The sequence below is a fragment of the Mobula birostris genome, chromosome X (genome assembly GCF_030028105.1).
Source record: "Mobula birostris isolate sMobBir1 chromosome X, sMobBir1.hap1, whole genome shotgun sequence".
NCBI lineage: Eukaryota > Metazoa > Chordata > Chondrichthyes > Myliobatiformes > Myliobatidae > Mobula > Mobula birostris.
Genome location: NC_092402.1, coordinates 2,911,652 through 2,937,801, shown reverse-complemented (window position 1 = coordinate 2,937,801; position 26,150 = coordinate 2,911,652). Strand labels below are relative to the sequence as shown.

The 26,150-nt window shown below is 50.5% G+C and overlaps 1 protein-coding gene across 1 annotated transcript in view; it reads right to left on the bottom strand.

Moving 5' to 3' along the window:
• LOC140191871 (keratin, type I cytoskeletal 42-like) overlaps positions 1-25,898 on the bottom strand; it is a 46,640-nt gene extending 20,742 nt beyond the window's left edge. Inside the window, exons 1-5 of the mRNA XM_072249674.1 lie at positions 25,684-25,898; positions 25,394-25,631; positions 23,798-23,880; positions 18,944-19,100; positions 13,828-13,989 (exon numbers count right to left, since the gene is read on the bottom strand). Coding sequence (XP_072105775.1) covers positions 13,828-13,989; positions 18,944-19,100; positions 23,798-23,880; positions 25,394-25,631; positions 25,684-25,898 — 855 coding nt within the window. The remainder of the gene's footprint in view (positions 1-13,827; positions 13,990-18,943; positions 19,101-23,797; positions 23,881-25,393; positions 25,632-25,683) is intronic.
• Between the last annotated feature and the right edge of the window lie 252 nt (positions 25,899-26,150).

Below are 26,150 nucleotides of genomic sequence, written 5' to 3'. Positions count from 1 at the left end.
CCCCAACATAGGAAACATCCTCTCCACATCCACTCTATCTGTGACCTCTGGTCCTAGACTCCCCCACCATAGGAAACATCCTCTCCACATCCACTCTATCTGTGTCCTCTGGTCCTATACTCCCCACTATCGGAAACATCCTCTCCATATCCACTCTATCTGTGTCCCCTGGTCCTAGACTCCCCCACCATAGGAAACATCCTCTCCACATCCACTCTATCTGTGCCCTATGGTCCTAGACTCCCCCACCATAGGAAATATCCTCTCCACATCAACTCTATCTGTGTCCTCTAGTCCTAGACTCCCCCACTACAGGAAGCAGCCTCTCCACATCCACTCAATCTCTGCCCTTTGGTCATAGACTCCCCCACTATAGGAAACACCCTCTCCACATCCACTCTATCTGTGTCCTCTGGTCCTAGACTCCCCACTATCGGAAACGCCCTCTCCACATCCACTCTATCTGTGTCCTCTGGTACCAGACTTCCCCCGTGTAGGAAACATCCTCTCCACATGCACTCTATCTGTGCCCTCTGGTCCAACACTCCCCCACTATAGGAAACACCTTCTCCACATGTACTCTATTTCTGTCCTCTGCACCTAAACTCTCGCACTATAGGAAACATCCTCTCCACATCCACTCTATCTGTGCCCTCTGGTCCTAGACTCCCCCCAGTATAGGAAACATTCTCTCCACATCCACTCTATCAGTGTCCTCTGGTCCTAGACTACACCGGTATAGGAAACACCTTCTCCGCATCTACTGTATCTCTGTCCTCTGCACCTAAACTCTCGCACTATAGGAAACATCCTCTCCACATCCACTATACCTGTGTCCTCTGCTCCCAGACTCTAACACGATAGAAAATATCCTGCCCACATGCACTCTATCTGTGTCCTCTGGTCCTAGACTCCCCCAACTATAGGAAACATCCTCTCCACATCCACTCTATCTGTGTCCTCTGGTCCTTGACTCCTCCACTATACGAAACATCCTCTCCACATCCACTTTATATGTGCAATCTGGTCCTAGACTCCCCCGCTATAAGAAACATCCTCTCCACATCCAATCTATCTGTGTCTCTGGTGCTAGACTCCCCCCAGTATAGGAAACATTCTCTCCACATCCACTCTATCTGTGTCCTCTGGCACTAGACTGTCCCCACTGTACGAAACATCGTCTCCACATCCACTCTGTACGTGTCCTCTGGTCCTAGACTCCCCCACTGCAGGAAACATTCTCTCCACATCCACTCTGTGTGTCCTCTGGTCCTAGACTCATCCACTATAGGAAAGATTCTCTCCACATCCACTCTATATGTGTCCTCTCATACTAGACTCCTCCACTATAGGAAACATCCTCTCCACCTCCACTCTATTTGTGTCTCTGGTCCAACACTCCACCACTATACGAAACATCCTCTCCACATCCACTCTATCTGTGCCCTCTGATCCTAGACTCCCCCGCTATAGGAAACATCCTCTCCACATCCACTCTATCTGTGTCCTCTGGTCCTAGACTCCCCCACTATAGGAAACATCCTCTCCACATCCACTCTACCTGTGCCCTCGGGTCCCAGACTCCCCCCAGTATAGGAAACATTCTCTCCACATCCACTCTATCTGTGTCCTCTGGTCCAACACTCCCGACTATAGGAAACATCCTCTCCACATCTACTCTATCTCTGTCCTCTGCACCTAAACTCTCGCAGTATTGGAAATATCCTCTCCACATCCACTATATCTCTGTCCTCTGCTCCAAGACTCTCACACGATAGAAAACATCCTACCCACATCCACTCTATCTGTGCCCTCTGGCCCTAGACTTCCACCACTATACGAAACATCCTCTCCAAAGCACACTATCTGTGTCCTCTGGTCCAACACACCACACTATAGGAAACGTACTCTCCACATCCACCCTATCGGTACCCTCTGGTTCTAGACTCCACCACTAAAGGAAACACCCTCTCCACATCTACTCTATCTCTGTACTCTGGTCCAACACTACCCCACTATAGGAAATATCTTCTCCACATCCACTCTATCTGAGTTCTGGTCCAAGACTCCCCCGCTATAGGAAACATCCTCTCCACATCCACTCTATCTGTGCCCTCTGGTCCCAGACTGTCCCCACTATAAGAAACATCCTCTCCACATCCACTCTATACGTGTCCTCTGGTCCTAGACTCCCCCACTGTAGGAAACATTCTCTTCACATCCACTCTATATGTGTCCTCTGATCCTGGACTCCTCCACTATAGGAAACATCCTCTCTACCTCCACTCTATCTGTGTCTCTGGTCCAACACTCCCCCACTATAGGAAACATCCTCTCCACATCCACTCTATCTGTGTCCTCTGGTCCAACACTCCCGACTATAGGAAACATCCTCTCCACATCCACTCTATCTGTGTCCTGTGTTCCTAGACTCCCCCTCTGGAGGAAACATCCTCTCCACATCCACTCCATATGTGTCCTCTGGTCCTAGACTCCTCCACTACAGGAAACATCCTCTCCACATCCAGTTTATCTGTGCCATCTGGTCCTAGACTCCCCCGCTATAAAAACATCCTCTCCACATCCACTGTATCTGTGCCTGCTGTTCCTAGATTCCCCACACTATAGGAAACATTCTCTCCACATCCACTCTATCTGTGTCCTCTGGTCCAACACTTCGCCACAATAGGAAACATCCTCTCCACATCCACTCGATCTGTGCTCTCTTGTCCTAGACTGTCCCCACTATACGAAATATCCTCTCCACATCCACTCTATATGTGTCCTCTGATACTAGACACCCCCCACTGTAGGAAACATCCTCTCCACATCCACTCTATCAGTGTCCTCTGGTCCTAGACTCCTCCACTATAGGGAACATCCTCTCCACATCTACTCTATATGTGTCCTCTGATACTAGACACCCCCCACTGTAGGAAACATCCTCTCCACATCCACTCTATCAGTGTCCTCTGGTCCTAGACTCCTCCACTATAGGGAACATCTTATCCACATCCACTTAATCTGTGCCCTCTGATCCTAGACTCCCCCGCTATAGGAAACATCCTCTCCACATCCACTCTATCTGTACCCTCGGGTCCCAGACTCCCCCCAGTATAGGAAACATTCTCTCCACATCCACTCTATCTGTGTCCTCTAGTCCTAGACTCCCCCAATGGAGGAAACATCCTCTTCACATCCACTCGATCTTTGCCCTCTGGTCCTAGACTGCCCCCAATATACGAAACATTCTCTCCACATTCACTCTATCTGTGTCCTCTGGTCCAACACTCCCCCACTATAGGAAACACCTTCTCCACATCTACTCTATCTCTGTCCTCTGCACCTAAACTCTCGCACTATAGGAAACATCCTCTCCACATCCACTCTATCTGTCCCCTCTGGTCCTAGACTCCCCCCAGTATAGGAAACATTCTCTCCACATCCACTCTATCAGTGTCCTCTGGTCCTAGACTACCCCGGTATAGGAAACACCTTCTCCACATCTACTGTATCTCTGTCCTCTACACCTAAACTCTCGCACTATAGGAAACATCCTCTCCACATCCACTATATCTGTGTCCTCTGCTCCCAGACTCTCACACGATAGAAAATATCCTGCCCACATGCACTCTATCTGTGTCCTCTGGTCCTGGACTCCCCCACTATAGGAAACATTCTCTTCACATCCACTCTATATGTGTCCTCCGATCCTAGACTCCTCCACTATAGGAAACATCCTCTCCACCTCCACTCTATCTGTGTCTCTGGTCCAACACTCCCGACTATAGGAAACATCCTCTCCATATCCACTCTATCTGTGTCCTCTAGTCCTAGACTCCCCCAATGGAGGAAACATCCTCTTCACATCCACTCTATATGTGTCCTCTGGTCCTTGACTCCTCCACTATACGAAACATCCTCTCCACATCCACTTTATATGTGCCATCTGGTCCTAGACTCCTCCGCTATAAGAATCATCCTCTCCACATCCACTCTATCTGTGTCTCTGGTCCAACACTCCCCCACTATAGGAAACATCCCCTCCACATCCACTATATCTGTGTCCTCTGCTCCCAGACTCTCACACGATAGAAAACATCCTACCCACATCCACTCTATCTGTGCCCTCTGGCCCTAGACTTCCTTCACTATACGAAACATACTCTGCAAAGCACACTATCTGTGTCCTCTGGTCCAACACACCACACTATAGGAAACATCCTCTCCACATCCTCTCTATCTGAGTTCTTGTCCAAGACTCCCCCGCTATAGGAAACATCCTCTCCACATCCACTCTATCTGTGCCCTCTGGTCCCAGACTGTCCCCACTATAAGAAACATCCTCTCCACATCCACTCTATACGTGTCCTCTGGTCCTAGACTCCCCCACTGTAGGAAACATTCTCTTCACATCCACTCTATATGTGTCCTCCGATCCAAGACTCCTCCACTACAGGAAACATCCTCTCCACCTCCACTCTATCTGTGTCTCTGGTCCAACACTCCCGACTATAGGAAACATCCTCTCCACATCCACTCGATCTGTGCCCTCTGGTCCTAGACTGCCCCCAATATACGAAACATCCTCTCCACATCCACTCTACATGTGTCCTCTGGTACTAGACTTCCAAGTGTAGGAAACATCCTCTCCACGTGCACTCTATCTGAGCCCTCTGTTCCTAGATTCCCCACACTATAGGAAACATTCTCTCCACTTTCACTCTATCTGTGTCCTCTGGTCCAACACTCCCCCACTATAGGAAACATCCTCTCCACACCCACTCTATCTGTGCCCTCTGATCCTAGACTCACCCGCTATAGGAAACATCCTCTCCATATCCACTCTATTTGTGCCCTCTGGTCCAAGACTGTCCCCACTATACGAAACATCCTCTCCACATCCACTCTGTACGTGTCCTCTGGTCCCAGACTCCTCCACTATAGGAAACATCCTCTCCACCTCCACTCTATTTGTGTCTCTGGTCCAACACTCCCCCACTATAGGAAACATCCTCTCCACATCCACTCTATCTGTGCCCTCTGGTCCTAGACTCCCCCACTATAGGAAACATCCTCTCCACATCCACTCTATCTGTGCCCTCGGGTCCCAGACTCCCCCCAGTATAGGAAACATTCTCTCCACATCCACTCTATCTGTGTCCTCTGGTCCAACACTCCCGACTATAGGAAACATCATCTCCACATCCACTCGATCTGTGCCCTCTGGTCCTAGACTGCCCCCAATATACGAAACATCCTTTCCACATCCACTCTACATGTGTCCTCTGGTCCTAGACTTCCCCAGTGTAGGAAAGATCCTCTCCACATCCACTATATCTGTGCCCTCTGGTCCTAGACTCCTCCCACTATAGGAAACATCCTCTCCACATCCACTCTATCAGTGTCCTCTGGTCCTAGACTACCCCAGTATAGGAAACACCTTCTCCACAACTACCCTATCTCTGTCCTCTGCACCTAAACTCTCGCACTATAGGAAATATCCTCTCCACATCCACTATATCTCTGTCCTCTGCTCCAAGACTCTCACACGATAGAAAACATCCTACCCACATCCACTCTATCTGTGCCCTCTGGCCCTAGACTTCCTTCACTATACGAAACATACTCTGCAAAGCACACTATCCGTGTCCTCTGGTCCAACACACCACACTATAGGAAACATCCTCTCCACATCCTCTCTATCTGAGTTCTGGTCCAAGACTCCCCCGCTATAGGAAACATCCTCTCCACATCCACTCTATCTGTGCCCTCTGGTCCCAGACTGTCCCCACTATAAGAAACATCCTCTCCACATCCACTCTATACGTGTCCTCTGGTCCTAGACTCCCCCACTGTAGGAAACATTCTCTTCACATCCACTCTATATGTGTCCTCCGATCCTAGACTCCTCCACTATAGGAAACATCCTCTCCACCTCCACTCTATCTCTGTCTCTGGTCCAACACTCCCGACTATAGGAAACATCCTCTCCACATCCACTCGATCTGTGCCCTCTGGTCCTAGACTGCCCCCAATTATACGAAACATCCTCTCCACATCCACTCTACATGTGTCCTCTGGTACTAGACTTCCCAGTGTAGGAAACATCCTCTCCACATGCACTCTATCTGTGCCCTCTGTTCCTAGATTCCCCACACTATAGGAAACATTCTCTCCACTTTCACTCTATCTGTGTCCTCTGGTCCAACACTCCCCCACTATAGGAAACATCCTCTCCACATCCACTCTATCTGTGCCCTCTGATCCTAGACTCCCCCGCTATAGGATACATCCTCTCCACATCCACTCTATCTGTGCCCTCGGGTCCCAGACTCCCCCACTATAGGAAACATCCTCTCCACATCCACTCTATCTGTGTCCTCTGGTCCAACACTCCCGACTATAGGAAACATCCTCACCACATCCACTCGATCTGTGCCCTCTGGTCCTAGACTGCCCCCAATATACGAAACATCCTCTCCACATCCACTCTACATGTGTCCTCTGGTACTAGACTTCCCAAGTGTAGGAAACACCCTCTCCACATCCACTCTATTTGTGTCCTCTGATCCTAGACTCCTCCACTATAGGAAACATCCTCTCCACATCCACTGTATCTGTGCCTTCTGTTCCTAGATTCCCCACACTATAGGAAACATTCTCTCCACATCCACTCTATCTATGTCCACTGGTCCAACACTTCGCCACAATAGGAAACATCCTCTCCACATCTACTCGATCTGTGCTCTCTTGTCCTAGACTGTCCCCAGTATACGAAATATCCTCTCCACATCCACTCTATACGTGTCCTCTGGTCCTAGACTCCCCCACTGTAGGAAACATTCTCTCCACATCCACTCTATATGTGTCCTCTGATACTAGACTCCCCCCACTGTAGGAAACATCCTCTCCACATCCACTCTATCAGTGTCCTCTGGTCCTAGACTCCCCCACTATAGGAAACATCCTCTCCACATCCACTTTATCTGTGCCCTCTGATCCTAGACTCCCCCGCTATAAGAAACATTCTCTCCACATCCGCTCTATCTGTGCCCTCGGGTCCCAGACTCCCCGCAGTATAGGAAACATTCTCTCCACATCCACTCTATCTGTGTCCTCTGGTCCAACACTCCCGACTATAGGAAACATCCTCTCCACTTCCACTCGATCTCTGCCCTCTGGTCCTAGACTGCCCTCAATATACGAAACATCCTCTCCACATCCACTCTATATGTGTCCTCTGGTCCTTGACTCCTCCACTATACGAAACATCCTCTCCACATCCACTTTATATGTGCCATCTGGTCCTAGACTCCCCCGCTATAAGAAACATCCTCTCCACATCCAATCTATCTGTGTCTCTGGTGCTAGACTCCCCCCAGTATAGGAAACATTCTCTCCACATCCACTCTATCTGTGTCCTCTGGTCCAAGACTGTCCCCACTATACGAAACATCCTCTCCACATCTACTCTGTACGTGTCCTTTGGTCCTAGACTCCCCCACTGTAGGAAACATTCTCTCCACATCCACTCTGTGTGTCCTCTGGTCCTAGACTCCTCCAATATAGGAAACATCGTCTCCACCTCCACTCTATTTGTGTCTCTGGTCCAACACTCCCCCAGTATACGAAACATCCTCTCCACATCCACTCTATCTGTGCCCTCTGATCCTAGACTCCTCCGCTATAGGAAACATCCTCTCCACATCCGCTCTATCTGTGCCCTCGGGTCCCAGACTCCCCCCAGTATAGGAAACATTCTCTCCACATCCACTCTATCTGTGTCCTCTGCTCCAAAACTCTCACACGATAGAAAACATCCTACCCACATCCACTCTATCTGTGCTCTCTGGCCCTAGACTTCCACCACTATACGAAACATCCTCTCCAAAGCACACTATCTGTGTCCTCTGGTCCAACACACCACACTATAGGAAACATACTCTCCACATCCACTCTATCGGTACCCTCTGGTTCTAGACTCCACCACTAAAGGAAACACCCTCTCCACATCTACTCTATCTCTGTCCTCTGTTCCAACACTACCCCACTATAGGAAACATCTTCTCCACATCCACTCTATCTGAGTTCTGGTCCAAGACTCCCCCGGTATAGGAAACATCCTCTCCACATCCACTCTATCTGTGCCCTCTGGTCCCAGACTGTCCCCACTATAAGAAACATCCTCTCCACATCCACTCTATACGTGTCCTCTGGTCCTAGACTCCCCCACTGTAGGAAACATTCTCTTCACATCCACTCTATATGTGTCCTCCGATCCTAGACTCCTCCACTATAGGAAACATCCTCTCCACCTCCACTCTATCTGTGTCTCTGGTCCAACACTCCCCCACTATAGGAAACATCCTCTCCACATCCACTCTATCTGTGTCCTCTGGTCCAACACTCCCGACTATAGGAAACATCCTCTCCATATCCACTCGATCTGTGCCCTCTGGTCCTAGACTCCCCCACTGTAGGAAACATTCTCTTCACATCCACTCTATATGTGTCCTCCGATCCTAGACTCCTCCACTATAGGAAACATCCTCTCCACCTCCACTCTATCTGTGTCTCTGGTCCAACACTCCCCCACTATAGGAAACATCCTCTCCACATCCACTCTATCTGTGTCCTCTGGTCCAACACTCCCGACTATAGGAAACATCCTCTCCATATCCACTCGATCTGTGCCCTCTGGTCCTAGACTGCCCCCAATATACGAAACATCCTCTCCACATCCACTCTATACGTGTCTTCTGGTCCTAGACTCCCCCACTGTAGGAAACATTCTCTTCACATCCACTCTATATGTGTCCTCTGATCCTAGACTCCTCCACTATAGGAAACATCTTCTCCACCTCCACTCTATCTGTGTCCTCTGGTCCAACACTCCCGACTATAGGAAACATCCTCTCCACATCCACTCTATCTGTGTCCTGTGTTCCTAGACTCCCCCTCTGGAGGAAACATCCTCTCCACATCCACTCTATATGTGTCCTCTGGTCCTAGACTCCTCCACTACAGGAAACAGCCTCTCCACATCCAGTTTATCTGTGCCATCTGGTCCTAGACTCCCCCGCTATAAAAACATCCTCTCCACATCCACTGTATCTGTGCCTTCTGTTCCTAGATTCCCCACACTATAGGAAACATCCTCTCCACATCCACTCAATCTGTGCTATCTTGTCCTAGACTGTCCCCACTATACGAAATATCCTCTCCACATCCACTCTATACGTGTCCTCTGGTCCTAGACTCCTCCACTGTAGGAAACATTCTCTCCACATCCACTCTATTTGTGTCCTCTGATACTAGACACCCCCCACTGTAGGAAACATCCTCTCCACATCCACTCTATCAGTGTCCTCTGGTCCTAGACTCCTCCACTATAGGGAACATCCTCTCCACATCCACTCTATATGTGTCCTCTGATACTAGACACCCCCCACTGTAGGAAACATCCTCTCCACCTCCACTCTATCTGTGTCTCTGGTCCAACACTCCCCCACTATAGGAAACATCCTCTCCACATCCACTCTATCTGTGTCCTCTGGTCCAACACTCCCGACTATAGGAAACATCCTCTCCATATCCACTCGATCTGTGCCCTCTGGTCCTAGACTGCCCCCAATATACGAAACATCCTCTCCACATCCACTCTATACGTGTCTTCTGGTCCTAGACTCCCCCACTGTAGGAAACATTCTCTTCACATCCACTCTATATGTGTCCTCTGGTCCTAGACTCCTCCACTGTAGGAAACATTCTCTCCACATCCACTCTATATGTGTCCTCTGATACTAGACACCCCCCACTGTAGGAAACATCCTCTCCACATCCACTCTATCAGTGTCCTCTGGTCCTAGACTCCTCCACTATAGGGAACATCCTCTCCACATCCACTCTATATGTGTCCTCTGATACTAGACACCCCCCACTGTAGGAAACATCCTCTCCACCTCCACTCTATCTGTGTCTCTGGTCCAACACTCCCCCACTATAGGAAACATCCTCTCCACATCCACTCTATCTGTGTCCTCTGGTCCAACACTCCCGACTATAGGAAACATCCTCTCCATATCCACTCGATCTGTGCCCTCTGGTCCTAGACTGCCCCCAATATACGAAACATCCTCTCCACATCCACTCTATACGTGTCTTCTGGTCCTAGACTCCCCCACTGTAGGAAACATTCTCTTCACATCCACTCTATATGTGTCCTCTGATCCTAGACTCCTCCACTATAGGAAACATCTTCTCCACCTCCACTCTATCTGTGTCCTCTGGTCCAACACTCCCGACTATAGGAAACATCCTCTCCACATCCACTCTATCTGTGTCCTGTGTTCCTAGACTCCCCCTCTGGAGGAAACATCCTCTCCACATCCACTCTATATGTGTCCTCTGGTCCTAGACTCCTCCACTACAGGAAACAGCCTCTCCACATCCAGTTTATCTGTGCCATCTGGTCCTAGACTCCCCCGCTATAAAAACATCCTCTCCACATCCACTGTATCTGTGCCTTCTGTTCCTAGATTCCCCACACTATAGGAAACATCCTCTCCACATCCACTCGATCTGTGCTATCTTGTCCTAGACTGTCCCCACTATACGAAATATCCTCTCCACATCCACTCTATACGTGTCCTCTGGTCCTAGACTCCTCCACTGTAGGAAACATTCTCTCCACATCCACTCTATATGTGTCCTCTGATACTAGACACCCCCCACTGTAGGAAACATCCTCTCCACATCCACTCTATCAGTGTCCTCTGGTCCTAGACTCCTCCACTATAGGGAACATCCTCTCCACATCCACTCTATATGTGTCCTCTGATACTAGACACCCCCCACTGTAGGAAACATCCTCTCCACATCCACTCTATCAGTGTCCTCTGGTCCTAGATTCCCCTCAGTATAGGAAACATTCTCTCCACATCCACTCTATCTGTGTCCTCTGGTCCAACACTCCCGACTATAGGAAACATCCTCTCCACATCCACTCGATCTTTGCCCTCTGGTCCTAGACTGCCCCCAATATACGAAACATCCTCTCCACATCCACTCTACATGTGTCCTCTGGTACTAGACTTCCCCAGTGTAGGAAACATCCTCTCCACATGCACTCTATCTGTGCCCTCTGGTCCTAGATTCCCCACACTATAGGAAACATTCTCTCCACATTCACTCTATCTGTGTCCTCTGGTCCAACACTCCCCCACTATAGGAAACACCTTCTCCACATCTACTCTATCTCTGTCCTCTGCACCTAAACTCTCGCACTATAGGAAACATCCTCTTCACATCCACTCTATCTGTGCCCTCTGATCCTAGACTCCCCCGCTATAGGAAACATCCTCTCCACATCCACTCTATTTGTGCCCTCTGGTCCTAGACTGTCCCCACTATACGAAACATCCTCTCCACCTACACTCTATCTGTGTCCTCTGATCCTAGACTCCCCCACTGGAGGAAACATCCTCTCCACTTCCACTCTATATGTGTCCTCTGGTCCTAGACTCCTCCACTATAGGAAACATCCTCTCCACATCCACTCTATCTGTGCCCTCTGATCCTAGACTCCCCCGCTATAGGAAACATCCTCTCGACATCCACTCTATCTGTGCCCTCTAGTGCTAGACTCCCCCCAGTATAGGAAACATTCTCTCCACATCCACTCTATCTGTGTCCTCTGGTCCTAGACTCCCCCACTGTAGGAAACATTCTCTCCACATCCACTCTATATGTGTCCTCTGGTCCTAGACTCCTCCACTATAGGAAACATCCTCTCCACCTCCACTCTATTTGTGTCTCTGGTCCAACACTCCCCCACTATAGTAAACATCCTGTCCACATCCACTCTATCTGTGCCCTCTGGTCCTAGACTGCCCCCAGTATAGGAAACATCCTCTCCACATCCACTCTATCTGTGTCCTCTGGTCCAACACTCCCGACTATAGGAAACGTCCTCTCCACATCCACTCGATCTGTGCCCTCTGGTTCTGGACTCCACCACTATAAGAAACATCCTCTCCACATCCACTCTATCTGTGCCCTCTGGTCCTAGATTCCACACACTATAGGAAACATCCTCTCCACATCCACTCTATCTGTGTCCTCTGGTCCTAGACTGCCCCACTATAGGGAACATCCTCTCCACATCCACTTTATCTGTGTCCTCTGGTCCAACACTCCCGACTATAGGAAACATCCTCTCCACATCCACTCGATCTGTGCCCTCTGGTCCGAGCCTGCCCCCACTATACGAAACATCCTCTCCACATCCACTCTATATGTGTCCTCTGGTGCTAGACTTCCCCACTGTAGGAAACATCCTCTCCACATCCACTCTATATGTGTCCTCTGGTCCTAGACTCTTCCACTATAGGAAACCTCCTCTCCACATCCACTCTATCTGGACCTTTCAATATTTCATACGGTTTCAATGAGATCCCTTCTGATATCAAGCCAGTACAGGCAAAAGCCATGAAAAGCTCTTCATACGTTAACCCCTTCATTCTTGGGATCTTTCTTGTGAATCTTCTTTGAACCCTCTCCAATGTCAGCCCATCCTTCCTTGGATAAGGGACCCAAAACTGCTCACAATACACTGGAAGCCTTCCAAGGCACAAATACATGTTCTCACGAAACTGACGGATGCCTATAGGGAATGGATCTTGGCCGAACGATGGGGGAACTTTATCAACGCAAGAGATTCTGCATATGTTGGAAATCCTGAGTCACACACAGACACACACACACACACACAAGGTTGTAAGAACTCAGTAGGTCAGGCAGCGTCCATGGAGAGGAATAAACAGTCGACCTGTTAAGGCGGGACCCCTCGTCAGGACTGGAAAGGAAGTGGGAAGAAGCCAGGGTAAAAAGGTGGGGGGAGTGGAAGCAGGACAAGTTGGCAGGTGACAGGTGAAATCAGGTGAGCAGGAAGGTGGATGAAGGCGAGACGACGAAGAAGGAATCTGGTAGGAGACGGGAGTGGAGGATGGGAGAAAGGTAAGGAGGGAGGGGAGACCAGGGATTCTCACTAATACAAGGGATTCCACAGAACACACACACACACACACACACACACACACACACACACACACAAAATGCTGGAGGAACTCAGCAGGTCAGGCAGGATCGACGGAGCAGAGTCACCAGTCGATGTTTTAGGCCTCAGGGCTCAATAGTTACTTCGGTTGCAGACGTTGGTTGTAGAGAAATGGGAGAACGGGGCATCCCAGTGGCATAATGATTCATGTAATAATAGATTGCTTATCTTCCTAATTTTATTCAAAACTGTGTTGGGAGGGATTATTTTGCAGACTTCTACCATACACACAAGATTTTCAATTACCCCAGACGTCAGAGGTTACGGGGAGGAGGCAGGGGAAAGGGGCCAAGGCGAAACATCATTCAGTCATGTTCGAATGGCGGAGCAGACTGAATGGGCCGAATGGCCCAACTCTGTTCCTGTGGTCTTATCGGGCGGAGCGTCGGTGTAGAGGTCAGCGCAGTCCCTTCACAGCGCTCAGAGATCACGGATCGGAGGTTTTTGGTTCCCGTCTCTGTTGGTACGTTCTCCCCGAGACCGCGGGGGTTTTCTGCGGTTTCCTCTCGCATACTACAGGCGTACGGGTCAGGGTTAGTGTGTTGTGTGAAACCGCTGTTGGTACCTGAAGTGGCTTCACACACAAGAACGGCCCTCACTGATCTGATTTGACGGATACAACGCCTTCACACTGGACGTCTCGATGTCCGCTTGACCAAAATCAAAATGCCCCACCTCCGACCACCATCTCTCTCTCCCCCACTTACCTGTTCCCTGAACCAGTCCTCCGCCTCCTTCTTGTTCTTGGCTGCCAAGATTTCGTACTTCTCCCTCATTTCCTCCAGGACCTTGGTCAGATCCGTCCCCGGGGCGGCGTCCACGTCCACAGTCACGTTGCCGCGCAGACGGCTGCGCAGAGATTTCAGCTCCTGACACAGCGGGAAAACAGATATTTTCAGCAAATCATTCCTGATTCTACAGTGACCGGAGAGAGTATTCTAACTGGCCCCCCTTCCCTCCCCTTCTACTCCCCACTCTGGTCTCCTGCCTCTTCTCCTCGCCTGCCCATCACCTCCCCCTGGTACCAGCCCTTCACCTTTCCTCCCCACCTGCCTTCACCTATCACCTTCTCGCTATCCTCTTTCTCCTCCACCCCCCTCCACCTCTTTTCATTCTGGCGACTCCCCCCATCCATCCGAGTTCTGATGAACGGTCTCAGCCTGTGTTCCCTCTGAGCTGTGTGTGCGTGTGTGCGCGCACACGTTTTTCAACCGGCGCGCAAAGCAAATTAATGTTCCCACAAATGGTCAGTTACCTAAAATAATGCAGTCATTAATAATTATACTTACTGAAAATAATCTTTTAGCTAACTGTCTCTGGTAACTAGTTAGTCAGTTTTTCAAATACCACTAATTTACATCACCTCACCTTTCCTGTTCCGGTTTGTACAGGGGCATCACGGCGGACAGTGTCCATATCGTACAGTTTACAAAGATCTGTTACAAATCCTGTCGGTAGCTCACTAAGTTTTTATTGAAAAGGATCAGACAAATGACCCTGTGGCTAAATACTGTCACAAGAAATCGATGAACATCACATACAAAGTAGCTTTACAGGTTTTAAGTGATGTCCTTGACGAACTGGCTGCGCTGTGCAGGATTCTGCAAAAGAGTGGCCTGACGCCGAATGATTCCCTTCATTTTGCGCGAGGCAAGATTTACAAGACAAGAAAGCAGTATCTGGGAGACAATTGCGAGGGGATCCAGGAGAGCCCCTATTAACTGTTTGAAGAGAGACAGAGAGAGACATTCATCATTGATGGTTTGTTTTGAAAAGAGAGAGAGACGAAGATTAGCAGCTGGACTGTCACTTTAAGGCATTGGAAGTAACTCTGGATTTCTGCTGAGTTTGGAGTTGGAGACAGCACCGAGCAGCTCGAAGGTTGCTATGGTGACCAAAGGCAGATTGTTGATGTTACTTTCAAGGACTTGTTGCCTGTTTGTGCATTTCTTTACAGACAAAGGAGGGAGGGACTCTTTGAATGACAGGTGATGCTCAGCTGGTGGGATAAATGGAAGGTCAGATGATACAGACCTCAGGACACATGATCTGGACACAGAATGAGCATGGTTGTGCCCGCGGAGAAAGTGGGTTTTGGAGGATCGATCAGGCGGATCGATTCCAAATTGCTATTCCACTGTGTGAAGAAGGGGTTCACTGGTGGTGAGTTGTCTATGTGTCCACCCTCGCCTGGGTGATAGCTCCACCACAGGAAAACTGGTCCCCCTGGTTAAAGTCACATCGGTGACTTGTAAAGGATTTCGGAGGACGACGAGAAGATCGACGGCATCAGCTCACCTGAAGACTCAACTCTCTCTCTCTCTCTCCATCACTACTCAACTAAATACCTCGAACTGAACTGAACTGAACTTTACTCAACATCATAAGACTGTATCTTTTTACCTCTAGACTTAAAGAAGCTTGGTTTTTCATACATATATATTCCACACTTACTTCTATATATAATCATTGCTAACCTGTTTGATTTACCTACATTACTGTATTGCGTAGTTACTAATAAATATTATTAGTTGTTAACAAAGTGTTTTCCATCTCCGCTGTTTTCTTAACCCCTGTCACGGGGTACGTGACACAATGTTTCGTGGAGTGACAAAGTTTTGCTAAGCCAACAGTGTGAAGAAAACGTCGCAGTGGATACAAGTTCGCTGTTGACTTTTATAAACAGTCTTTGTGTTCACTTAGAAGAAAGGTTTCCTGAACATGAGGTACAAGAATGGTCAGCTTTTGATTTCTCCGCAATTGCAGTTTGTGACTTCGCACTTGGCGATGAACAAGTTGATGCCTTATGTCTAAAGTATCATGATTTTCTAGCTGAAAATACTGTAATAGTTAGACAGTTTAATGATTTCAAATTTTCCGTGCAAGAAAAAAAAATTAAATCCAAACTGATTTCAAACTTTTCTCAAATGGTTGGCATGTGTACTTCAAAATGAACAGTTTTGTGACCTTGCACAGTTGATGGACATTAGGGGAACCTTTCTTGTGTCTAGTACGGACTGTTAGCGAGGTTTTAGCCTAATGAATCAACTCAAAAACAAGCTGAATGTGATTTGGATATGTTAATGAGAATCAAAAGCTATCAATTGGATGGAAGTTCTATTAGTCTAGGTAGAGTTTACAAAGAGTGGGTAAATGCCAAAGACAGGAGAGAGAAAAAATAACTGTGACTTAAATATGTATGTTATTTTGTTGTTATTCTGTGTAGTTTTATGTCAAATATTTTGTCAACCTACATAGACTGTTCCATGTGTGCTTTCAGTGCGCACATACTTTTGTCAGAGGAAAAACATTTGCACAATATAATATTTTTGCGCACCCTGACTACTGAAAATTAGAGGGACCATTGGACTCAGCCTGAAAGGTTTCAACTGTTTATCCCTCTCCATAGATGCTGCCTGACCTGCTGAGTTCCTCCAGATGAGTGAGTGAGTGAGTGAGTGTTCCTCTGGATTTCCTGCACCTGCAGAATCTGTTGTGTTGAAGATCCTTGCTTCATCTGTCCTTTTTGTTTTGGACAGGTACGAGGATCAGGAAGTTTTCAAAGGATATCAGTAATTGGGACTGGATGAGATGGGCACTGCGCTCAGTAAGGGCACTTTGGGTAGAATGGCCGTTCTCCATGGTATACTTTTCGCATACTCTACAAGTCTTTACCTCTGAAAGTTATCAGATTCCTCCTTTTTCAGCCTTTTACCTTTCCTACCGATCACATCCCAGCTTCTCACTTCATTCACCTACCTTCCCCTCACCTGGTCTCACCTGTCACCTGTCAGCTTGTCCTCCTCCCCTCCCCCACCCACCTACCTTCCCCCCTCACCTGGTCTCACCTGTCACCTGTTAGCTTGTTCTCCTCCCCCTCCCCCTCACCTGGTCTCACCTCTGACCTGTCAGCTTGTCCTCCTCCCCTCCCCCACCCACCCACCTTCCCCCCTCACCTGGTCTCACCTGTCACCTGTCAGCTTGTCCTCTTCTCCTTCCCCACCCACCCACCTTCCCCCCTCACCTGGTCTCACCTGTCATCTTGCCCTCCTCTCTTCTCCCACCCACCTTCCCCCCTCACCTGGTCTCACCTGTCACCTGTCAGCTTCTCCTCCTCTCCTCCCTCACCCACCCACCTTCCCCCTCACCCGGTCTTACCTGTCACCCATCAGCTTGTCCTCCACCCCCTCCCCCTCCCACCCACCTTCCCCCTCACCTGGTCTCATCTGTCACCTGTCCGCTTGTCGTCCTCCCCTCCCCCGCCTACCCGCCTTCCCCCTCACCTGGTCTCACCTGTCACCAGTCAGCTTGTAATCTCCCCCTCTCCCACCCACCCACCTTCCGCCTCACCTGGTCTCACCTGTCATCTGTCAGCTTGTCCTCCTCCCCCTCCCCCACCCAGCCGCCTTCCCCCCTCACCTGGTCTCACCTGTTACCTGTCAGCTTGTCCCCCTTCCCCTCCTCCATATTCTGGCTTTGGACTCTTTCCTTCCCAGACCTGGTGAAGGGTCTCGGGCCGAAACATCGACTGTTTTATTCCCCTCCATAGATGCTGCCTGACCTGCTGAGTTCCTCCATTAATTTGTGTGTGTATTCCTATAGTGGGGGAGTCTAGGACCAGAGGACACAGATAGAGTGCATGTGGAGAGGATGTTTCCTATAGTGGGGGAGTCTAGGACCAGAGGGCACAGATAGAGTGGATGTGGAGAAGATGTTTCCTATAGTGGAGGAGTCTAGGACCAGAAGGCACAGACAGACGGTAGCTGGAGAGGATGTTGCCTATAGTGGGGGTGTCTAGGACCAGAGGACACAGATAGAGTGGATGTGGAGAGGATGTTTCCTATAGTGGGGGAGTCTAGGACCAGAGGACACAGATAGAGTGGATGTGGAGAGGATGTTTCCTATAGCGGGGGAATCTAGGACCAGAGGGCACAGATAGAGCGGATGTGGAGAGGATGTTTCCTATAGTGGGGAAAGTCTAGGACCAGAGGGCACAGATAGAGCGGATGTGGAGAGGATGTTTCCTATAGTGGGAGAGTCCAGGACCAGAGGACACAGATAGAGTGGATGTGGAGAGGATGTTTCCTATAGTGGGGGAGTCTAGGACCAGAGGGCACAGATAGAGTGGATGTGGAGAGGATGTTTCCTATAGTGGGGAGAGTCTAGGACCAGAGGACACAGATAGAGTGGATGTGGACAGGATGTTTCCTGTAGTGGGGGAGTCCAGGACTAGAGGACACAGATAGAGTGGATGTGGAGAGGATGTTTCCTGTAGTGGAGGAGTCTTGGATCAGAGGGGACAGCCTCAACCTAGAGTGACGTCCATTTAGAACGGAGACGAGTAGGAATTTCTTTAGCCAGAGGTGGATTGTGAAATTCATTGCAGGTGGCTGTGGAGGCCAAGTCACTGGGTGTATTTAAAGCGGAGATATTTAAATATTCTTGATTAGTCAGTGTGTCTTGATCAGTCAGAGTGTCAAAGGTTACGGAGAAAAGGCAGAAGAATGGGATTGACAGGGATAGTAAATCAGGCGTGATAAATGGTGGAACAGGATCGATGGGCTGAATGGCCTAGTTGCTTCTGTGTCTTATCGGACAGGGTTGTGAAGAAAGTTTTTCCTGGGTGTGCAGGGAAACCTATTCGGAAATCTGCCCTCGAGGGAGTGGACTGCCTCCACCCTCAATGTGGCCTCATTCCTACCAAGCCTCATGCTCCTGTCCTCAGGGGTGGTCTTTCACCACAGTGGTCGCAGCCAGCAGTCAGCTCAACCCCGGACACCCCGCCCTGCCGATCCCCCTGGTTTGGCCTGTCCCGTGACTCACCTCCTCGTGGTTCTTCTTGAGGTACGTCTGCTCCTCCTTCATCGCTTCGATCTGGGACTCCAGGTCGGACCGGGCGACCGTCAGCTCGTCGAGGACTTTACGCAGGCTGCTGATGTCCATCTCCACCCCGCGCCTGATGGCCAGCTCCGATTCGTACCTGCAGGGTGAACGCAGACCTTAGAACATAGAACAGTACAGGCCCTTCGGCCCTCAATGTTGTGCCGGCCCTTAAACCCTGCCTCCCATATAACCCTCCCCTCCTTAAATTCCTCCATATACCTGTACAGTAGAGAGAGAGCGGTTTCATCGCAGCCACCTCCAATCACGGTCCGCTCTTTCTGAGCGTCCGTGATCTGTCCCGTCCCTCCCAGCCATTGGATGTCTTTGCAGGCAGCTGGCACAGGGCCGGAACTTACCTCTGACCAATCAAACTGAGATATTTTTATTAGGAACAGTGTGGGGAATTGTACGTTTGGGCACTTTGGCAGAATGTGTAAAAGTGTGGACTATTTTCTCCACAGGGAGAAAATTCAAAACTTTGAGGTGCAAAGGGACCTTGTGTGGGATTCCCTCAAGGTCAACTTGTAGGTTGAGTCAATGGTGAGAAACACACATACACACACACACACACACACATACACACACTCACATACACACACACACACACACACACACACACACACACACACACACACACAAACACACATACACACACAAACACACATACACACACAAACACACACACACACACAAACACAAACACACACACAAACACAAACACACACACAGACAAACACACACACAGACAAACACACACACACACACACACACACATACACACAAACACACACACACACACACAAACACACACACACACACACAGACACACAGACACACACACACAGTGCTGGAGGAACTCAGCAGGTCAAGCAGCAAATTGCGGAAATGAGTAAACAGTCGACGTTTCGGGCCGAGACCCCTCCTCAGAGAATCGAGCTCGTCACATCAGCTCCCGGTTCTATTCTATTTCAGTAACGCAGGAGTGTCTGTGGGGGGGGGGGGGGTCCAGGGAGAGGTGGCACCTCTGGAGAAGGGGCTTGTCGCGTCCTTTCCAGGGGCGGATCGCCCACCTGCTGTCCCCGCCGACACCCAGCTCTCACCTGCGGCTCCAAGTCGCTGCTTGCGCGCCGCTCCGGCGGGCGGGGTGGAACGAGGGAGGGGAGGGTAGCCGACGGGCCTCACACCCGGTGAGACGGGGACGTGCCGCCCCGGCGTGCACGGTCAGCTCCGGCGGACCGGGCGGGTGAGATGCAGCGACCAGAAAGGCGGCTTTGCAACGCTCCGTGGAGAGCGACGGGCGTGACGAGACGCAGAAGAGCGTCACGGTCGTCCACCGCAACCAAGGGAGAGCCCAGTCTGTGACGCCTGTTCATAACCACTGGACCCGGAGTCCTGAGGCCGAGAGAGAGCGGAACTCCCCCAGTGGGTTAAAAACTCCCCCGCGCAGGTTTGCTGTCAGCGATGGGCAGCCGCCAATGCAGACAGGAGCAAGAGTGGCGAACTTGGAAGGTATAATGGAGGGTGAATGGCCGGATTCTTAGCTGCGTGGGGGATCAGAGGGATATTGGGGCTCACGTCCATCGATGTCTCAAAGCCGCCGCGCAAGTTAGTTGGGTTGTTACGAATCCGTATAGCGTGTTGGCCATTGTTAGTGTTATAGGGAACGAGGCGAACCCAAACGCAGGACACAGGCACGGAGATTGAGTGAGGATGCAGACGCGGGCGTGAGCGTTGAACGGCAAAAGGAGGGAGTGCAGGAAAGCAGAAGGCAGGCAGAACTTCTCTTGACACGGAGCGGAGAAAGGAGAGCGGCAGAAAAAACTCTTAGCACGGAGCGACGGAGTTACACAGGTAAAGCTCGGTGCTGAAGTAAAACTTAGAAAACTTATCTTGACAAGGAGAGACTGGGGTTCACAGGTTAATCTCCGAACTGAAGCAAAACTTAGAACACACAGTCCTAAGCGACCGGGAACGTTAATTACCACACTGGCTAAACCAACGATCTGGCAACTAGTGGGTGCGAGGTCGGTGTTTTTATGCCGCAGGTCTTAATGAAAACCAGGTGTGCCGCCATCAAAGGAAACTAGGAGAAAATAGGGAATTTAAATGGGGTCGGAACCGTGGCGCATTCAAAGGGAATTATAGACAATAGACAATAGGCGCAGGAGTAGGCCATTCGGCCCTTCGAGCCAGCACCGCCATTCACTGTGATCATGGCTGATCATGCACAATCAGTATCCAGTTCCTGCCTTATCGCCATAACCTTTGATTCCCCTATCTTTAAGAGCTCTATCCATCTCTTTCTTGAAAGCATCCAGAGACTTGGCCTCCACGGCCTTCTGGGGCAGAGCATTCCATTTATCCACTGCTCTCTGGGTGAAAAAGTTTTTCCTCAACTTCGTTCTAAATGGCCTACCCCTTATTCTTAAACTGTGGCCTTTGGTTCTGGACTCACCCATCAGCGGGAACATGCTTCCTGCCTCCAGCGTGTCCAATCCCTTAATAATCTTAGGTGTTTCAATCAGATCCCCTCTCAGCCTTCTAAATTCCAGAGTATACAAGCCCAGTCGCTCCAATCTTTCAACCTATGACAGTCCCACCATCCCGGGAATTAACCTCGTGAACCTACACTGCACTCCCTCAATAGCTAGAATGTCCTTCCTCAAATTTGGAGACCAGTACTCCAGGTGTGGTCTCACCAGGGCCCTGTACAGCTGCAGAAGGACCTCTTTGTTCCTATACTCAATTCCCCTTGTTATGAAGGCCAGCATGCCATTAGCTTTCTTCACTGCCTGCTGTACCTGCATGCTTACTTTCAGTGACTGATGTACAAGATTAGGAGAAACTGGGGAATTAGCGGTCGGGACCATGACAGTTGGTCATATGGAATACGGTGCTGGGAAGCGTACGGCCATGAAGTTCGGTAGAAGGAATAAAGGCGTGGACTGTTTCCTACATTCAAACCGGCGAGTGGCGAAGGGACCTGGAGGGCTCGCTGGAGGTGAACTTGCAGGTTGAGTCAGTGGGGGCGGGGGCAGATGCAACGTGAGCATCCGTTTCGGGAAGACCAGGACACAACAGCCAGGACTGATGAGGCGTTGTTCACGCCGCACTTGGAGTACCGTGGGCCGCTTTGAGCTCCTCATCTACAACCACAACCTTGTCGTTGGGGTCGGAGACTGTGTCTGCCTCTGTGACCCCCCCACCCCCACCCCCCACAGCTTATTGGAGGGCGTCAGGGTTTCACGCTTTGATTCTTGGTTAGGTTCACCCATGCCAAACAGGTCAAAGGGTGGAGGCCAGACTAAGAGTGGTCCACTGGGATTGGGGATGGGTTGGGTTCAGCTCAGAGCTAACAGCCCTGACCGGTCAAACTAAACTGTGACGGAAACAGCGGTGAAGAATCCTTCTACAGCTGAGTGAGACGGCATTCCCGAGCCTCCACCCGGGGCTTGCCTGGCTGACAGCGGTGAGAACCGAGCGACTGACACGATGACGGAAGCCCTGAACTCCGCCGGAGACGGGCACCTTCATCGCGGCCCGAAACGCCGGCGGCGTCACTACGAAGTCTCTACGAAGCAGAGTGTTGGTGTTGGGGAGAGTCCAGAGGAGGTTCGCGAGAGCGAATGTACTGTACGATGTAATCCCTGTTTATGTTGTCGTGGCGGACCTGTGGGAGAAAACGGTAATGTGTACCCTGTGTGTTATCGTCACCTGTAGGAGGAGAGAGTGTAAAGTTTTGCTTGCCGTCCACACAGGTCGTTTCGTTACAACGCTGCTTCGAGGTAGAGCAAGGGAACACAATATCAGAACGCAGAATGAAGTGTCACAGTTGCAGGGAGAGTGCAGTGCAGGCAGGCGGTGAGCTGCGAGGCCACAACGCGGTGGACCGTGAGGTCAGGAGACCAGTGTATTGTACTAGGGGTCCGCTCAATGGTTTTGTCACAGCGGGGCTGACGCTGCCCTCGGGCCCGGTGGGCCCTGCTTTTGGGGTTTTCTCTCTTCTGTCTGGTGGGAGGGGAGAGTGGCATCGATGATTCACCGAGTGCCGACAGAGTCCACGGAACGAGGGGGAAGATCACCTGAAGTGCAGGTAGCTCACTCACAAAACACCGGAGGGACTCGGCAGGTCGGGCAGCATCTATGGGGGCGAATAAACAGCCGGCGTTTCGGGCCGAGACCCTTCATCAGGACTGTAAAAGGGCGGGGGGAGGGATAATCGTGAATGAGAAGGAGGGGGGAGGGAGAGGAGGACATGCTGGAAGGTGATTGGTGAAGTCAGGTGGGTGGGGACGGGGGGGCGATGAAGTGGGCAGCTGGGAGGTGACGGGAGGAAAAGGCAAAGGGCTGGAGAAGGGGGTGGACCGTGGGAGAAAGGGAGTGAGAAGGGGCTCCAGGGGGAGGTGATGGGCCGGCGAGGAGGCGAGGTAAGAGCCGTGAGTGCGGAACTGAAGAAGAGGGAAGGGGGAGGTGAAGAAAATGGCCAGAAATTGGAGAAATTGATGTTCATGCCATCAAGCTGGAGGCTCACTGGACTGACTATGAGGTGTTGCTCCTCCAAACTGAGGGTGGCCTCATCGTGGCAGAAGACGGGGGCCGTGGACCAGCACGTAGGAATGGGAATGGGGCAGTTGAGGGGGAAAATCGGGAGAGATCGATGTCCACGTCATCGCTGCCCGCAGTGTGGTCACTGACAAGGGGACAGCCAGGTGACCCCAGTCAGCCGCTCGAGAGAGATTTGGCGAGGGCGCGGGTGTCGCCCGCAAGGTGTCCGAAACCTGCCCACCGACTCACTTGGTTCTGAAATCGTCTGCGACCAGTTTCGCGTTGTCGATCTGCAGTAGGACCTTGGCGTTGGCCAGCGAGACGGCGTTGATCTGGAAAACACAAAGACAATTCACTTGTTTCTGAACCGTGGGTTACATGAATTCAGCCCTGTTTGATAAACTTACTGGAATTATTTGAGGATATAATGAGCACAGTGAATAGAGGGGAACAGCTGGACCGTATTTTCGTGGATTTCAGAAGGCGTTCGATGAGTTGATGCATAAAAGACTTACCCATAAGATAAGGATGCATAGAGTTGGGGGGGGGGGTGATTTATTAGCGTGGATAGAGGATTGGTTAACTAATAAAAAGCAGAGAGTCGAGTTACATGGATGTTACTCTGGCTGGTAATCAGTGGTGAGAGGTGTGCCACAGGGGTCGGTTCTGGGCCGGCAACTGTTCACGATACACATTAACGATCTGGAAGAGGGGACCGAGTGTAGTGTATCTAAGTTTGCTGATGATACTAAATTGAGTGGAAAAGCAAATTGAGCAGAGGATATGGAGAGTCTGCAGAGAGATATAGATAGGTTAGGTGAGTGGGCAAGGGTCTGGGAAATGGCGTACAATGTTGGTAAATGCGAGGTCATCCATTTTGGAAGGAAAATGGAAGATCAGGTTATTACTTAAATAGTAAAAAATTACAGCATGCTGCTGTGCAGAGGGACTTGGGAGTGTTTGTGCATGAATCACAAAAAGTTGGTTTGCAGGTGCAGCAAGCTATCAAGAAGTCAAATGAAATGTTGGCCTTCACTGCTAGAGGGATTGAACTTAAGAGCAGGGATGTTACGCGGCAGCTATACAGGGTACTGGCGAGGCCGTACCTGGGGTACTGTGTGCAGTTCTGGTCTCCTTACTTGAGGAAGGATATACTGGCTTTCAAAGCGGTGCAGAGGGGGTTCACCAGGTTGATTCCAGAGATGAGGGGGTCAGACTATGAGGAGAGATTGAGTCGCCTGGGACTGTAATCACTGGAATTCAGAGGAATGAGAGGAGATCTTATAGAAACATATAAAATTATGAAAGGGATAGATAAGATAGAGGTAGGAAAGTTGTTTCCACTGATAGGTGAGACTAGAACTAGGGGACATAGCCTCAAGATTCGGGACAGTAGACTTAGGACGGAGATGAGGAGGAACTGTTTTTTTTTTCCAAAGAGTAGTGAATCTGTGGAATTCACTGCTCAATGAAGCAGTGGAGGCTACCTCAGTGAATATATTTAAGATAAGGTTGGGTAGATTTTTGCATAATAGGGAAAAGGCAGGGAGGTGGAGATGAGTCCATGGCCCGATCAGTCATGATCTTATTGAATAACGGAGCAGACTCGACGGGCCGGATGGCCGACTCCCGCTCCTAGTTCCTTATGTTCTATACTCCCTCGCTATTTTGTTCCTTTTTTTTTGCGCTACTTACTTAATTTAATTTAATTATATGTACTTATTGTAATTGATAGATTAAAAAATTATGTTTGCAAAGTTTCTTTGCCGCAAGACAGCAAGGTTCACGACATGGGCCAATGATATTGAACCCGATTTTGAATGGCGAGTTCGGAGATTGACTGACCTGGGCTCGGAGGTCCTGAATGGTCTTCCAGTAGGCGCCTAGGTCGGTGGTGGTGGGAGCCCTCTTCTCGTAGTACTCCCGGATCTGGAGCTCCAGCTGGCTGTTGGACTTCTCCAGGGCGCGCACCTTCTCCAGGTAAGCGGCCAGGCGGTCGTTCAGGATCTGCATAGTCAACTTCTCGTTGATGGCGAACGGCTCCAGCATAGCCAAGCCGTAGCCGCCGGAGTGGAAGCCCCCCGCTGTAGCCGCCCGAGTAGAACCCCCCACTGTAGCCGCCCGGGTAGAACCCCCCGCTGTAGCCGCCGCCTTTGACCGAGCCATAGCCGGAGGTGGAGATGCGGCTGTGCCGGGTCGAGGCGTTGTGGACGCTGATGGCGCGCCGGGGTCTGACCGAGCCGCCCGCCACGCTGGTCCTCACCGTGCGGGACGAGCCGCCCAGGATCACGGAGCCGGACTTGCGCCCGCCTGCCCCGTAGCTTTGGTTCGAAAACGAGGAGAGGGACATTGTCGACACGGATGGGAGTCTCAGTACTCGGGAACACGAGTGGTGCCCGGACCAAGGGACCGGTGAACTTTAAGTACAAGATCTCCGGTGGGCGGTTCGGGAAGCTCCGCTGGCCTTCAGAACGCGAACGGTCCGGTTTGAGACGGCGAGGAGGGAATCGGGAGCGATGCCAGAATTTCCCCATTGTTCCGTCCGGTAGAGCGACATACCAAGGAGCATTGAAGCGTTGAGAATCTCGCCTCTCCGTGGCAT